General features: G+C 46.4%; 1 protein-coding gene across 6 annotated transcripts in view; it reads left to right on the top strand.

The window, feature by feature from the left end:
• fosl2 (FOS like 2, AP-1 transcription factor subunit) overlaps positions 1-13,279 on the top strand; it is a 39,083-nt gene extending 25,804 nt beyond the window's left edge. For all 6 annotated transcript variants that reach the window (XM_073056023.1, XM_073056024.1, XM_073056019.1 and 3 more), the window contains one exon: positions 8,835-13,279. In XM_073056023.1, coding sequence (XP_072912124.1) covers positions 8,835-9,356 — 522 coding nt within the window. In that variant the 3' untranslated portion in view covers positions 9,357-13,279. The remainder of the gene's footprint in view (positions 1-8,834) is intronic.
• Positions 13,280-14,551: the final 1,272 nt, after the last annotated feature.

The following is a 14,551-nucleotide window of genomic DNA, read 5'->3' as shown; positions in this document are numbered from 1 at the left end:
AAAGACAGTTGGACAGGTACTTGGATCCGAAAGGACTGGAAGGTTACTTATATATTTATTAAGATACAGTGTGGAATAGGCCCATCCGGCCCTTTGAACCGCGCCCCCCTCCCCCCGCAATTTAACCCTAGCCTAAGCACAGGATAATTTACAATTGCCAATTGACTTATTAACTGGTACGACTTTGGACTGTGGGAAGAAACCTGAGCATTTGGAGAAAGCACACGCATTGCACAATGAGGATTCTTTACAGAAGATGTTGGAATTGAACTCTGAACTTTGACGCCCCACGCTGTAATAGCATTGTGCTAACTGCTACACTACCGTGGTGCCCAAGGGCTGGCAAATTGAACTAGCTTGATCGGCACAGACAGGTTTGGCAGAAGGGCCTCCTTTTGTGCTGTTTGACTCTATTCTCTGCCAATGATTGTGCAAATGTGTTCCTGTGGCATGTGTTAAAAACTGAATAGTACTGAGTTACAATTCTGCAGAGTTTAAACTGGGATAGAGCAGAGGTTGGAAGACTCACCATGATAAAGCAAGGTTAGGTGGGTGCCAGCCAGGATAAGGTGCAGGCCAGCAGGAGTTAATGGGTTTACCCGGGGTGAACCGCAGGATTGATGCTTCACACCGGAGATGAGACCTTAGGTGTCAGTGAGGCTTACACAGAGGTTGTTCACACATGTAATGCTGAGCATGTTACACAGAGGGCAATCTCTTGCCTTTATACAGAGACTGCCTCATAGACTGGAGTGTGCCATGTGGAGAGGATCACAGGCTTGGGTCTGTCGTGTGGCTGGGGAGTCGTGGACCAGAATGTCCTGTATGGACAGAGTTGTGGATTGGAACATGTTCTACAGGAGGGTGTCATGGCAGGAGTGTATTGTACTGGGGGTGGGGTGTTATAGACTGGAGTGTGTTGTACTGGGGGGGTGTCATGGACAGGAGTGTGTTGTACTGGGGGGGTGTCATACACTGGAGTGTGTTGTTCTGGGGGTGTCATGGACAGGAATGTGTTGTACTGGGGGGTGTCACAGACAGGAGTGTGTTGTACTGGGGGTGTCATGGACAGGAATGTGTTGTACTGGGGGGTGTCATGGACAGGAGTGTGTTGTACTGGGGGTGTCATGGACAGGAATGTGTTGTACTGGGGGGTGTCACAGACTGGAGTGTGTTGTACTGGGGGGTGTCACGGACTGGAGTGTGTTGTACTGGGGGTGTCATGGACAGGAATGTGTTGTACTGGGGGGTGTCACGGACTGGAGTGTGTTGTACTGGGGGTGTCATGGACAGGAATGTGTTGTACTGGGGGGTGTCACAGACTGGAGTGTGTTGTACTGGGGGTGTCATGGACAGGAGTGTGTTGTACTGGGGGGTGTTATAGACAGGAATGTGTTGTGCTGGGGGGGTGTCACAGACTGGAGTGTGTTGTACTAGGGGGTGTCACAGACAGGAGTGTGTTGTACTGGGGGGTGTCACAGACTGGAGTGTGTTGTGGGGGGTGTCATGGACTGGAGTGTGTTGTGGGGGGGTGTCACGGACTGGAGTGTGTTGTGGGGGGTGTCATGGACTGGAGTGTGTTGTGGGGGTTGTCATGGACAGGAGTGTGTTGTACTGGGGGGGTGTCACAGACTGGAGTGTGTTGTACTGGGGGGTGTCATGGACAGGAGTGTGTTGTACTGGGGGGTGTCACGGACTGGAGTGTGTTGTACTGGGGGGGTGTCACGGACTGGAGTGTGTTGTACTAGGGGGTGTCACAGACAGGAGTGTGTTGTACTAGGGGGTGTCACAGACTGGAGTGTGTTGTACTGGGGGGTGTCATGGACAGGAATGTGTTGTACTAGGGGGTGTCACAGACAGGAGTGTGTTGTACTAGGGGGTGTCACAGACTGGAGTGTGTTGTACTGGGGGTGTCATGGACAGGAGTGTGTTGTACTGGGGGGGTGTCACAGACTGGAGTGTGTTGTACTGGGGGGTGTCACGGACTGGAGTGTGTTGTACTGGGGGGTGTCATGGACTGGAGTGTGTTGTACTGGGGGTGTCACAGACTGGAGTGTGTTGTACTGGGGGGTGTCATGGACAGGAATGTGTTGTACTAGGGGGTGTCACAGACAGGAGTGTGTTGTACTAGGGGGTGTCACAGACTGGAGTGTGTTGTACTGGGGGTGTCATGGACAGGAGTGTGTTGTACTGGGGGGTGTCATGGACAGGAATGTGTTGTACTAGGGGGTGTCATGGACTGGAGTGTGTTGTACTGGGGGGTGTCATGGACTGGAGTGTGTTGTACTGGGGGGTGTCATGGACAGGAATGTGTTGTACTAGGGGGTGTCACAGACTGGAGTGTGTTGTACTGGGGGTGTCACAGACAGGAGTGTGTTGTACTGGGGGTGTCACGGACTGGAGTGTGTTGTACTGGGGGGTGTCACGGACAGGAATGTGTTGTACTAGGGGGTGTCACAGACTGGAGTGTGTTGTACTGGGGGGTGTCACGGACAGGAATGTGTTGTACTAGGGGGTGTCACAGACTGGAGTGTGTTGTGGGGGGGTGTCACAGACAGGAGTGTGTTGTACTGGGGGTGTCACAGACTGGAGTGTGTTGTACTGGGGGTGTCACAGACTGGAGTGTGTTGTACAGGCAGGTATCGTGGATTGCAACATTTTGCATGGGTGGGTAGTCGTAGCTGGAACGGTGCTTCAAGGAGAAATCAGCAAGCTGGAGTTTGTTGGAAAGGGGTGTGTCACAGCAGGAACATGTTACTTGGAACAGAGCACATGGCCAGAGCGTGTTCCACTAAGGAGGAGAAACAGGCTCCGTGGAGCTTGGTGAACATTGTGTTGGACCGTGTTACACAAAAGGTGTACAGTGGGCTGGGACCTTTCGCAAAGATGCTCCCGTGGAAGTGTGTGGCGGGAACACAGGAGATTCTGCTGGAAATCTTGAGCAACACATACAAAATGCTGGAGGAACTCAGCAAGTCAGGCAGCATCAATGGAGGGAAATAAGACTGCAAACTGTTATACAGAGGGAGTGTGGTGTGGAGTGTGTTACATGGAGGAAGTGTGGAGGTATACTGGAGAATATTGCATGGATAGAATATGGAGGTTACATGGTGGGAATACTGTGTTTCTCAAATTGTGAACCAGATCTAGGTATTGCTGCATGTGTGTTGGGACCAAGGTAAATACAGGAATTGTAGCTTCTTCCTGAATGTACTTTCACAAGATGGCAAAGCCAACACTTGTTGCTCAACTCCCAACCATACTGGAGAAGATGGTGGTAGCTGCTCCCCTAGACAACCTGTGGTACAGCTGAAAGGAAAGGTCCAAAGCTACTAAATTCATCGCTGACACTCCAGAGCTGGGAACCAGGTTAGGCCAAGAAATGTTAGCGAACATCACTAACAGATAGGGAAGCGATCCAAATAAGCCAAGGTCATGTTTAATGATAGCAGTTAGTAAATAGAACATAGAACAGTTTGTTGTTGTCGTTCAGTCGTTGAGTCCAACTTTTTGTGACCCCATAGACCATGGGGTCCATAGGGTTTTCATGTAGACTGCCAGGCCTTTCTTCCGCACAGATACCGCTGGGTTGGGATCCGGCTGGCTTTGAACTCAGGACCATCTGCTTTGAAGTCCAGTGCTGATGCCACTACACCACCAGCTGGCCACATAAAACAGTACAGCACAGGAAAAGGCCCTTCAGTCCACAATATTGTGCCAACCAAATAAATTAGTAATCAGATGGCCATCTAAATTAATCCCTTATGCCAACACAATGTCCATATCCCTCCAGTAGTCTCATATTCATGTACCTTTCTGGATGCCTCTTAAAAGCTCCTAATGCACCTGCCTCTACCACCACCCCAGAAAGTGCAGTCCAGGCACGCGTTACTCTCCGTGTATAAAAAAAACATGCCCCCACATCTCCTTTAAAATTACCTCCACCCACTTTAAACGCATGCCCTCTGATATTAGACATTTCAACCCTGGGAAAAAGATAGTGTCTCTCCACTCTATCTATGCCTCTCATAATCTTATAAACCTCTGTCAGATCTCCTCCAGAGAAAACAACCCAAGTTTATCCAGCCTCTTGTTGTAGCTCATGCCCTCTAATCCAGGCAGTATCTCAGTAAACCTCTTCTGCACCCTCTCCAAAGTCTTGACATCCTTCCTGTAATGGGGCAATCAGAACTGTATGCAATACACCAAATGTTACCCAACTAGTGTTTTACAAAGCTGCAACGTAACTTCCTGACTTTTTAACTCATTGCCTCGACTAGTAAAAGCAAGCATTTCCTGAGCCACCTTAACCACTCTGTGTAGACTCTAGCATAGAGCTACGAGCTAGGACCCAAGATTTCTCTACTTAGCAACACTTTTAAGGTCTTGCATACCACTGTGCTTGACACCGATCTCCCTATCTCCCACATCCTCCTCCTCCTCAGTAAATACTGATAAAAAAATATGCATTAAAGACTACCTCCACATCGTTTGCATCCAAGCAAATGTTCCTCCCTTTATTCTCGAGTGGCCCCACCCTCTCACTCCTGATGTACGTATAGAATTCTCTTTAATCCTACTTGCCTAAAACTTTTCATGGCTCCTCCTGGCTTTCCAATTTCCTTGCTTGAGTTCTTTTCCAACTTCTTTATGATCCTCAAAGGCTCTGTTTGATTCGAGCTTCCTGAGCTTTACGTACTTTTCCTTTTCCTTCTTGACCAAATTCATCACCTCCCTCGACGTCCAAGGTTCACTTCCCTGCTATCCTTGTCCTTTCTTCTCCGTGGACCATAGCTGTCCTGTTCTCTGTGCAGCTGATCTTTAAACACCCCCTGCATGGATGTGGATTTACCTAAAAAACCACTGTCCCAATTAACTCTCCCTCATTCCTGCCTAATGCTCTCTTAATTTGCCCTGCTCCAATTTAATTCTCTCCTGTAAGGTCCACACTTAGTTTTATCTGTAGCTATTGTAAGACTTAAGGAGTTGTGGTCACTGTCCCCTAACTGTTCAGCCGCTGGAAGTTGGTCAACTGGCCAGGCTCATTAACCAACACCAGATCCAGTACAGCCCCTCCTCTTGGACTATCTACATATTGATTTCAGAAACCCTCCTGGACATTAAGCACCCATTCTTGTCCCTCTGTCAGTGAAGTCTATGTAATGGCCAAAACATCATGGCTCCATCCACTAATCCATATTCTGAGTTCATCACCTTTCCCCATAATACTTCTAGCATTAAAATACACACACTTCAAACTATTGCATCTATTACTTTAATCCTGCCTGTTTACTGGCCCCGACATCTACCTTCCTCTCTATCCCTCCACTTTCTAACCTGGTGCTCTGGTTCCCATCCCACTGCCAAGCTAGTTTAAACCCTCCAGAGTAGCATTGGCAAACCTCCAGATGAGATATTGGTTCGCCTCCAATTTAGGTGCAACCCATCCCTTTGGTAAAGGTTGGCCCTGCCTCAGAAAAGGTTCCAATGATCCAAGAACCTGAAACCGTGTCCCCTGCACCAGTTCCTCAGCCACTCATTCACCTCTGCTCTCATTCTATTTCTGCCCTGACCAGCACTGGCACCGGAGTAATCCAGAGGTTACTACCTTTGAGGTCCTACTTTTCAGCCTCTTTCCTGAACTCCTGTATTCTCTGTGCAGGGCCTCCCCCCCCCCCCCCCATTTCTACCCCTGTCATTGGTGCCAATGTGCACCACAGCCTCCGGCTTCTCACCCTTCAGACTAATCTGTGCTGTCTGCCTTCTCCCCTTCCTTCATCCATCATCTATCTCCTATCTGAAGCCTGCACTCTGAGTGTGACCACCTCAGTAACATTTCACCGACGAGGCTTTTAGCCTGAGTTCATCCAGCTCCAGTTCTTTGACCTTGTCAGTCAGGATCTGAAGTTGGGTGCACCTCCTTCAGATGTAGTCATCAGGGAGACTCTTAGGTAACCTGCAATCGCACATCTCACAGGAGGAGCATTTCACCACATTAACCATCCTGTCTACACTGAACTAAGGATTTACAGACAATAAAAAAAAGCTTACCTGTTCCTACCCGTGCCTTCTGTCTGAAACCTGTGATTTCCACCCTCACCGAGGCCACAGCTCAGCCTCTTGTCATCTTTGGCTCTGACTTCTCAAGCCCGAGTTTTACAGTTAGAACAAATGATAATTAACGACTCAGCACCTAGAGACTCCACCAGTTTGTGTTCTGAGTTTATCGATAATGGTGGCATGATGGGATTTGGATAGATTGCTGGCTCTTTGATGGGACTCTAATGCGAATGTGACCCTGTGTCTAGGAGCAGGTGTAAACTATGAGGTCCTACAAACCCTTGACTTGCTATCCAGTTGCTGCATTCCTGCTCCCCTTCCTCAGCCTGAGCCATTAAACATTTGCCTCTCTGACATCTCCATCTGGTTCAGGCACAAGATCCCTATTGATCTATTGGCTTTCCTCTCTGCCCGCTCTTGCCATTGGTCGTTGCTTCTAGGGTCAAGTTTTTCTCTGTGCATCAAATCTGGGTCTTCAAAACAGGTGAAGGAGGAGGGGACTTGTTAAGAGAAAGTGGTATTGTTTAAATAAAAGCTAAATTTTCATGTCCTGCCAAGAGCTGAGATTTGAACCGTATTCCCTGCCTTTATGGTTTGAAACTAAATTGGCGTTTGTAATAGTATGTTATTGTCGCATGTTTTGCGATACAGTGAAAAGCTTGTCTTGCACGCTGTTCATACAGATCAAATCATTACTCAGCGCATTGAGGTTAACAAAAAAATAATGGTGCATAATAAAGTGTAACAGCTTCAGAATAAGTGCTTAAACCGCAGGGTGGGGAAGATTTTGATCCTGATAGGGTGCAATGAGTGTGACCTTAGAGGAGAAGTTGCTTAACGAGTAAAGGGGAACAGAGACACAGGTCTGTAAAGTGAGGCAAAATGAAACAACCTTGATGATGGAGGAAATCGGCAGATCAGGCAGCTTCTGTGGAGATGGAGGGATTGTTAATGTTTTGGCTCAAGACCCTGCATCAGGGCTGGTGTGTAAAGGAGTGAGGGGGAGAGGGGCTGGCAGGGGATAGGTGGAACCAGCTGAGGAGGGAGATGATGGCAGGGTGGAGGGTTGGAGTTGGGAGACAGTAATTGGTAGAAGAGAAGAGAGGGATAAAAAGAAGCAGATAAAGCCAGGAGGGCCGGGGAAGGTGGAGACAGAGACTGGACGGTGAAGAGTAGATGAAGCTGCAGATACTGCAATCTGATAAAACACACACAAGACGCTGGAAGAACTCAGCAGGTCAGGCAGCATCTCTGGAGGGAAATAGGCGATCAACATCTCAGGCCAAAGTCCACAGAAGCTGCCTGACCTGCTGAGCTCCTCCAGCATGTGGGTGCCATGGTAGCATGGTGGTTAGCTCGATGCTGTTTCAGCTTGGGGCGTCAGAGATCTGAGTTCAGTTCTGACGTCACCTGTAAAGAGTCTGTATGTCCTTGTGGAAAGTGTGGGCTATTTCTGGTGTCCTCCCACAGTCCAAAGACGTACTGGTTAGTAGTTTAATTGGTCATTGTAAATTGTCCTGTGGTTAGGTTAGGGTTAAATCGCGGGTTGTCAGGTCTTGCAGATTTGTGCAGAATCTGTTGTCTCTGGAATCTGATCAGTGAAGAAGATGATAGTGGGAGCAGGTAGTTCCATGGACAGATGGAACTAGTTGAGGGAGGGGATAGAAGAGGCAGTAGATTAAGTGAGCAGGTGATAGGCAGATCAAACCGGGTGGGGGAGGTGAAAACTACTAGAGATTGAGGACTTTGACACAAGAACGGGGGAGTTGTGAAATTGTTACCCGAAGATGTAGAATTCAGTATGGAGTCCAGATGGCTACAAAGCGCCCAGACAGATGATGAGATGCTGTTCCTTAAGCTGCCACGGTGACAGTATAGGAGTCCACAGATCAGTGGCTCGGAGTGGCAGTGGGATGAGGCGTTAAAGTGGCAGGAAATGGGGAAACTAAGGGATGTCTCTTTGGAATGAAGATGTTTCATTCTGTATTGTTACATAGAAGGTAACACAGTACAGGAACAGCCCCTTTGGGCCACAATGTTGTGCCAACCAAATAAATGAATAATCAAATAGCCAACTAGGCCAATGCCTTATGCCTACACATATGTCCATGTCCTTCCACCTTCCTCACATTCAAGTGCCCATCTTCTTAAAAGCCTCTAATATATTTGCTTCTACCACCATACCAGGTAGCGCATTCCAGCATCCACCACTCTCTGATTTAAAAAAAACTTACCCCTCACGGCCCCTTTAAACCTACCCCCCTCTCACCTTCAATGCATGCCCTCTGGTATTAAATATTTCAGCCCTGTGAAAACGATGCTGTCTGTCTACACCTTGCATAATCTTGTAAACCTCCATCAGATCTCCCCTCAGCCTCCGCCACTCCAGAGAAAACAGCCCAGGTTTGTCCAGCCTCTCACGATCGCACGTGCCCTCTAAACCAGGCAGCCTCCTGGTCAAACTCTTCTGCACCGTCTCCAAAACGTCAACGTCCTTCCTATAGTGTGGCAACCAGAACTGTATGCAATACCCCAGATGGGGCCTAACCAGAATTTTATGATTGCTATTGTTTAACCTTGTTCTATCTTAATGTTCCTAATGTATGAACAGTATGCAAGACAAGCTTCTCAGTGTATTTCAGTACATGAAACAATAATAAACCGATATTAATACCTCTCCGGTTCTTACTTTAACGGTTCCTTCTTTAGAGAATAGTTTTTCCTGTTTGCACCTTGACAAATGATTGATTTCCCTCCTTTTCTTTCTCCCTCAGGAGACAGAGAAACTCGAGGAGGAGAAGTCGGGGCTGCAGAAGGAAATCGCCGTGCTGCAGAAGGAGAAGGAGAAGCTGGAATTCATGCTGGTCGCTCACAAGCCCATCTGCAAAATGGCTCTGGGGGCTGAGGGGCGGAGGCAGTCGGCGTCACCTGAGCCACGGGCGGGCCGGACGGCGAACTCGGTGGTGGTCAAGCAGGAGCCTGAGGAGGAGGCCAATCTAGGCAGGTCAGGCCTAAACAAGACACAGAGGTCCGTCATCAAGCCGGTGACCGAGATCAGCATCGCTAACAGCTTCTTCACCGAGGCTGAACCTCTCAACACTCCTGTGGTGGCCACCTCGACCCCTGCCCCCAGCGTCACCCCCTGCGCCCCCAGCTTGGTCTTCACCTACCCCAACGTACCCAGTCTGGAACAGGAGTCACCTTCAGAGTCCTGCTCGAAGGCCCACCGCAGGAGCAGCAGTAGCGGAGACCAGTCCTCGGACTCCTTGAACTCCCCCACCTTGCTGGCCCTCTGAATGCCCTACCGACCACATCAGCCAAGCCCCCACGTGCAGGGGAGGAGGCACGCGGTTCTTGTGGAACTGGACTTCCCACCGAGTGGAGCCCGCAGGATTGCAATCTAAACACTTCAGACTCATGGGACGGGGAAGGGTCAGGGGTGGGGAAGGGGGTAGAAGAAATTCAAGTAACTGGTGAATCCTTACAATGGGCAGCATTTTTGTAATTGCCAATCACAGAAAGAGGAACTAAGGGATCTGTGACTACAGTGGTTGTTACTCTCAATGGAAAAGCGCCATGTGCTCAACAGTGGACAGTTTCAAAGGCTGCCAACCCCTTGCGTTTTGAACTCAATTTTAAATCATTTTGGTTTCCTGTTTTTTTTCTACTGTCTTCAAATATTTACTCTACAGGGACGTCCTGGTGACCCGCGTGATGTATAATTGTCTTTTTTGGACCATCAAGTGATCTTAGTTTTAAGGTTGTGCTAACTCCATCTCTGCAATCCTTTCGTTTCCAAAGAGGTGTAGACTGGGAATCTCTCTAACCTGATATTGGTGTAATATAGAGAACAGAATTACTTTGTGATGCTTGTGATAATATGTTGGTAGTACAATGAGCATTTCTGCAATACTAGAATGGTTGTCAGATTTCAGCATTTAATAGGGCAAAGGGACTTGTATCACAATGTAGGCCGCTTTTGTCGGACCAGTCCGTCATATAACAAATACCCTTTGTCGTTAGCCTTCTGACCTTAATTTTAGAGTTTATAACTTTTATTTTACAAGAATTTTAAATAATAATTAAAATATATTGCAGATTGGGGGAAAAGTCAGTTGGACTGGATGTGGGATGGAATAGATTTTCAGCAGAGTCACAGAGGCAATAAAAAAAAATCCCTTCCACACATTAATGGGTCAAATTGATGAGATCGCAGGACTTGTGAGACTTGTTTCTGAAATGGATGCATTGTGAGGCTTTTCTTGTCTGTTTGATCAGAATGGATAAGCTAGCAAGCCATTGCACTGTAGGAAGTAAGAAGAGTAAACTTTGGCTTGTTTCTTGGGCACCTACTTAATTTAGCTCAGAATTCGTTCTCACTGCCTGGATTTGGTAGGCAGGTGACAGATCCCATTTCCTAGTCTGACATTCGATTATTTTTCTTCCGGTAGTTAGGTTGAACTGGAAAGCCCATGGTATTTCTCTCCTGCTCCCTAACATGAGGGCAAAGCAAATACAAGAGAAGGTCAGGTCATTTTTACAAAGGTACAGAGTTTATCCTTGTGAGAGTGTGTGGTGGAAAACAAGGCTGAATTTTTCTTTTGCAATGGGTGGGTGACTGAGGGCAGAGGTTGGGGAACCTTGGGTTCTTTTTCCCAGTACAGTCTTCACCAGCCTGCAGGTATCTGAGCAGTCTCCCGCAAGAGTCAGAGCAGGTACTTTCAATCTCTTTTGTAATTATATTTATAGCTTCCTTAATTAAAATAACATGGATAAATGTTTTATTGTTAGAGCAGGTCTCCAATGAATTGATAATTTTGATTTTTTTTTAAAAAAGGCACAACACTGATTTTAGATTTGTGCTCCTATGGCTCCAGATGTGGCTTCTTCAGTGTTTTGTTCAACCACAATTTATCATCCTAATTTCAATGATCAGCAACCCAGGACCTTTCTTCACCACCCTATTTACCCGTGTCTCTGCTTTCAGGGAACCACATAGCTAAACTTCAAGACGACTCTCTTCTACAACATTTTCCCAGAGCCTGTGTCGTGTTTCTCTTCACAACCTTGTGCACAAGGAGCCATTTTCTGACACATTTCCACAATGAGAATACAAGAACAGGAAATAAATCTGTTCACCTTTAATTAGGTGTCCTTTCACTAGGAAGGTTTCTACATTAAGCTAGCCTTTATGCTGTGATGTGTTGTTGGGAAGTCAGGACAATGAGCTAGAGCCAGCTTCAGAGTTCACTCCCGACAATGGCATGAGCAGAGGGGAAAGGGTCCCAAGAGATTAGTCACTGGGCAACTTAAGGCTTGCAGAAACAGTAAAAAGGTGAAGCCTTGTTTGTCCTGTGAGAGAGGATTAGCTTATAGGTGGTGCAATAGGTCTTTTCAGCATAAATGATTTGGCAAAAAGAAGGAGGAAGTGATCTGTTAGGGCGGTGGTGGGTGGAAAGTTGGGGGTAGGATTTGCAACTTAGAAGAAATAGCAGGAGGAGTATGCAGGAGCCAGGGCCACAATGACATTGCTTGGAAGAAAATGGAGAAGGAAATGAGAAAGGGAGATTGAACTCTCAGATTTTGTTGTGCATCTGGAGCACAGGCTTTGGCAGCGCTAACATCTGTTTGAAACTGAGTCATTTGAAAATCTCTTGGAGGAAGTTTCTCAAGGTGGCCCGTTGAATTTGCCCTGTGGGCACCTGAAGCCTGTTGGAGGCTGCCTGTCCGAACTAATCTGACTGGAGCAGTGGTTGGGGCAACACAGTGCCTTTGCAGTTTTATCTCCTGCTTGTTGACTTTCGAGGGTATACGCAAGGCTCCTCCTTGATTGCATATGTAGAGTAGGGTTTTCTCAGGCAAGTGAAGAAAGAGATGTAATTTAATGGCTTCTGAGATGGACAGTACTCTATCTTTTTAGCACCAATTTGCCGAAGGAACTCACTGAGGTCACAGCATCTGAGTGCGATCTCCACAGATGCTGCTGAGTTCCTTCATCAGTTTGTTTGTTGCTTCATATTTCAGCATCTGCAGTCTCATCAATATTTATTATTTCAGGATGGATTTGTAAAGGGAGAGACATTGTTTTTAAACAGTCTGCTGAGCTGACTCAAGCCTGCAGAGTAAGAACTTAGTAGGAGCTGCGGCCACAATTGTTTGCAAAAGATTACAGAGAGATTTTTGCACCAAATACTTGTGGACATGGTTATCTTAGTACCGGCGATGTAGTCACTAGTTCTCAGGAAGGGATTATCAACCGTACTGCAACAAACCCAGAAGTAAACGATGAAAGGAAAGGAAGTACATGAGGTGCAAAGGTTTGTATGGGTCTGTCAGCATCCGGTGAGGAGGATAGTCCAGTCATTACTAAATTATGTCATCACTCTGTGGACTGAAGTGAAGCCAGCAGTATAACTCGGTTCTGTCAGCTCTCGAGACTCTCAGTTGGTTAGCAGGGTTAATTTAGCATTTGTGCTTTAAAGGGCTACAAGGGTCCGTGGCTATTGCTGGGATCAGTGATGAACTGTGCCTGTGCCAAAGCAGGTGCCAAATCTGAATACCTTAATACTCCAATATCATTAATTATATTTCAGGGAGATTTGTGTAGGGGAAACATTTGACTTGAATATTGATCTTGTGGGAATGTCCTTTTCCTTATTCCTTGTACTCTTCACATCAGCCAGTCTGCAGTGCAGGGCACCAAGCCCAGATGGAGGACAAATCTGATGGTAGTTTGCGCTGGTGAAAGTTCATGGGCGAGTGTGAGGAGAGAGTCAGGGCTTCCACAAATTTATTGTCTTGAGATGGCAGGGGAAGTTTTAATCTCTACATTAGTTATTTCAGCAGGACTCAATCTCATTATAGTAATTTTTGTGTTTATGTGTGCATCACGGTGGGGGGGGGGGCAGGGGTGAGTAAAAAGAAGGTGGGCCACAAATGCAGAAAAATACAAAAAGGACCATAATTAAATCTCAAGCCTGTAATGAATGACTTTCTCATTGTTCTGTTAGAAGGACGCTATATTAAGAAGCACTGCAAATCAACGGATGAATGGATCAAAAGCATTATGAGATGTACAACATGTCTCACAGGAACCTTGATAAGGCGTTGTAAATCTGTAAAATTAACTATTCCGTGTTTTTTTTAAAAGAACAGTCAGATCTTTTCCTATTCAAAATTGTATGTGTTAGTATTTATTAAATAAATTGATATTTTAGAAGATGAGTGCCTTTGAATTCACACTGATCTTGTTCTGTGAAGGCGTTTCGTTTGAGGTAGCACATCCCCTCCTTATGAGTGCAGGAAGTGGTTTTACACTGCAGTTTCATTTTGATACACACCCACATAAATAACCTCTATCGGAGCCAGGATTGGAGGAACTAGTAACACCAGTTAATAGTTGTATCATTGTAGTGGACAGAGACAACCACAAGCAAAAGCTTCATTGGTTTAGGACAATGTAATCATATGCATTAGCTAGTAGACATTGATTACTTTGGTGTAGAAGAGTGCTGTTTGCAGTGTCTTCCAGTCACAATGCCCTCCAGTCCACTCATCCGTTCACTTAGGCCTTGGTTCAATTTGCATAAAAATTCTACAAGAAAGCACAAATTGGAGCAATGTCTTCTGAAAGCTATTTAGGTCTGGAAATGCAGCTAAAAAAGTGGCTTCAGTCTCAAAGTGCCATTTTTTTTTAGCATTGTGAAGTACCAGATCTGGAACATGAAAATCTGTTGTTTCCAGCACAGGACACAATAGAGTTGTAGAGAAACAAAACAGGAACAAGACCTTAAGCATTTCACTGTATGTTTCATTGCACACATGACAAACAAACTTGAATCTTCAGAGATTCAGACCACCAATTACCCATTTACCATCAGCTGATGTTAATTCCATTTTTTTATTCATCCCACGTCCTCACCAACTCCCCGAGATTCTCAAACTCAATTACACACCGGGAACAGTTTACAGTGGCCCATTAACCTACCCATCTGCATATCTTTGCGATTTGGGAGGAAACCAGAACACCTGGAGGAAACTCTCAGAGCCACAGGGAGAGTGTGCAAACTCCATATAGACAGCACCCAAAGGCAGGATTGAACCATTAGTCTGACTGTATTCATGCCTGCGAAAGATGACCTGTAAGTTAATTCCTTCATCTGGACTGGATCCAGTACAGATAAAGGATCTTGATCTGAAAAGCTAACTGTCCATTTCCCTCCTTGTGGTGCTGCTTGACCTGCTGACTTCCTCTAGCATTTTGTGCGTGGCTCCAGACTCCAGCATCTGCAGTCTCTTGTGTCTCCTCACTGTTCTTTAATTTCACCTCCCCACTCTCTGGCTGGAGCTGCCATTTCCAGCTCTTGTGCTCATTCAACTACCTTTTAAATGCGATGAAGGTTTCTGTATTCACCTTTTCTGATCACAAGTTCCAGACGTCTTAAGTGAAATAATATTTTCCACAATGCTTCCCTGATCCTTCTGACAAATT

The sequence above is a fragment of the Hemitrygon akajei genome, chromosome 9 (assembly GCF_048418815.1).
Source record: "Hemitrygon akajei chromosome 9, sHemAka1.3, whole genome shotgun sequence".
NCBI classification, from domain to species: domain Eukaryota; kingdom Metazoa; phylum Chordata; class Chondrichthyes; order Myliobatiformes; family Dasyatidae; genus Hemitrygon; species Hemitrygon akajei.
This window is presented reverse-complemented; position numbering and strand designations above follow the sequence as displayed.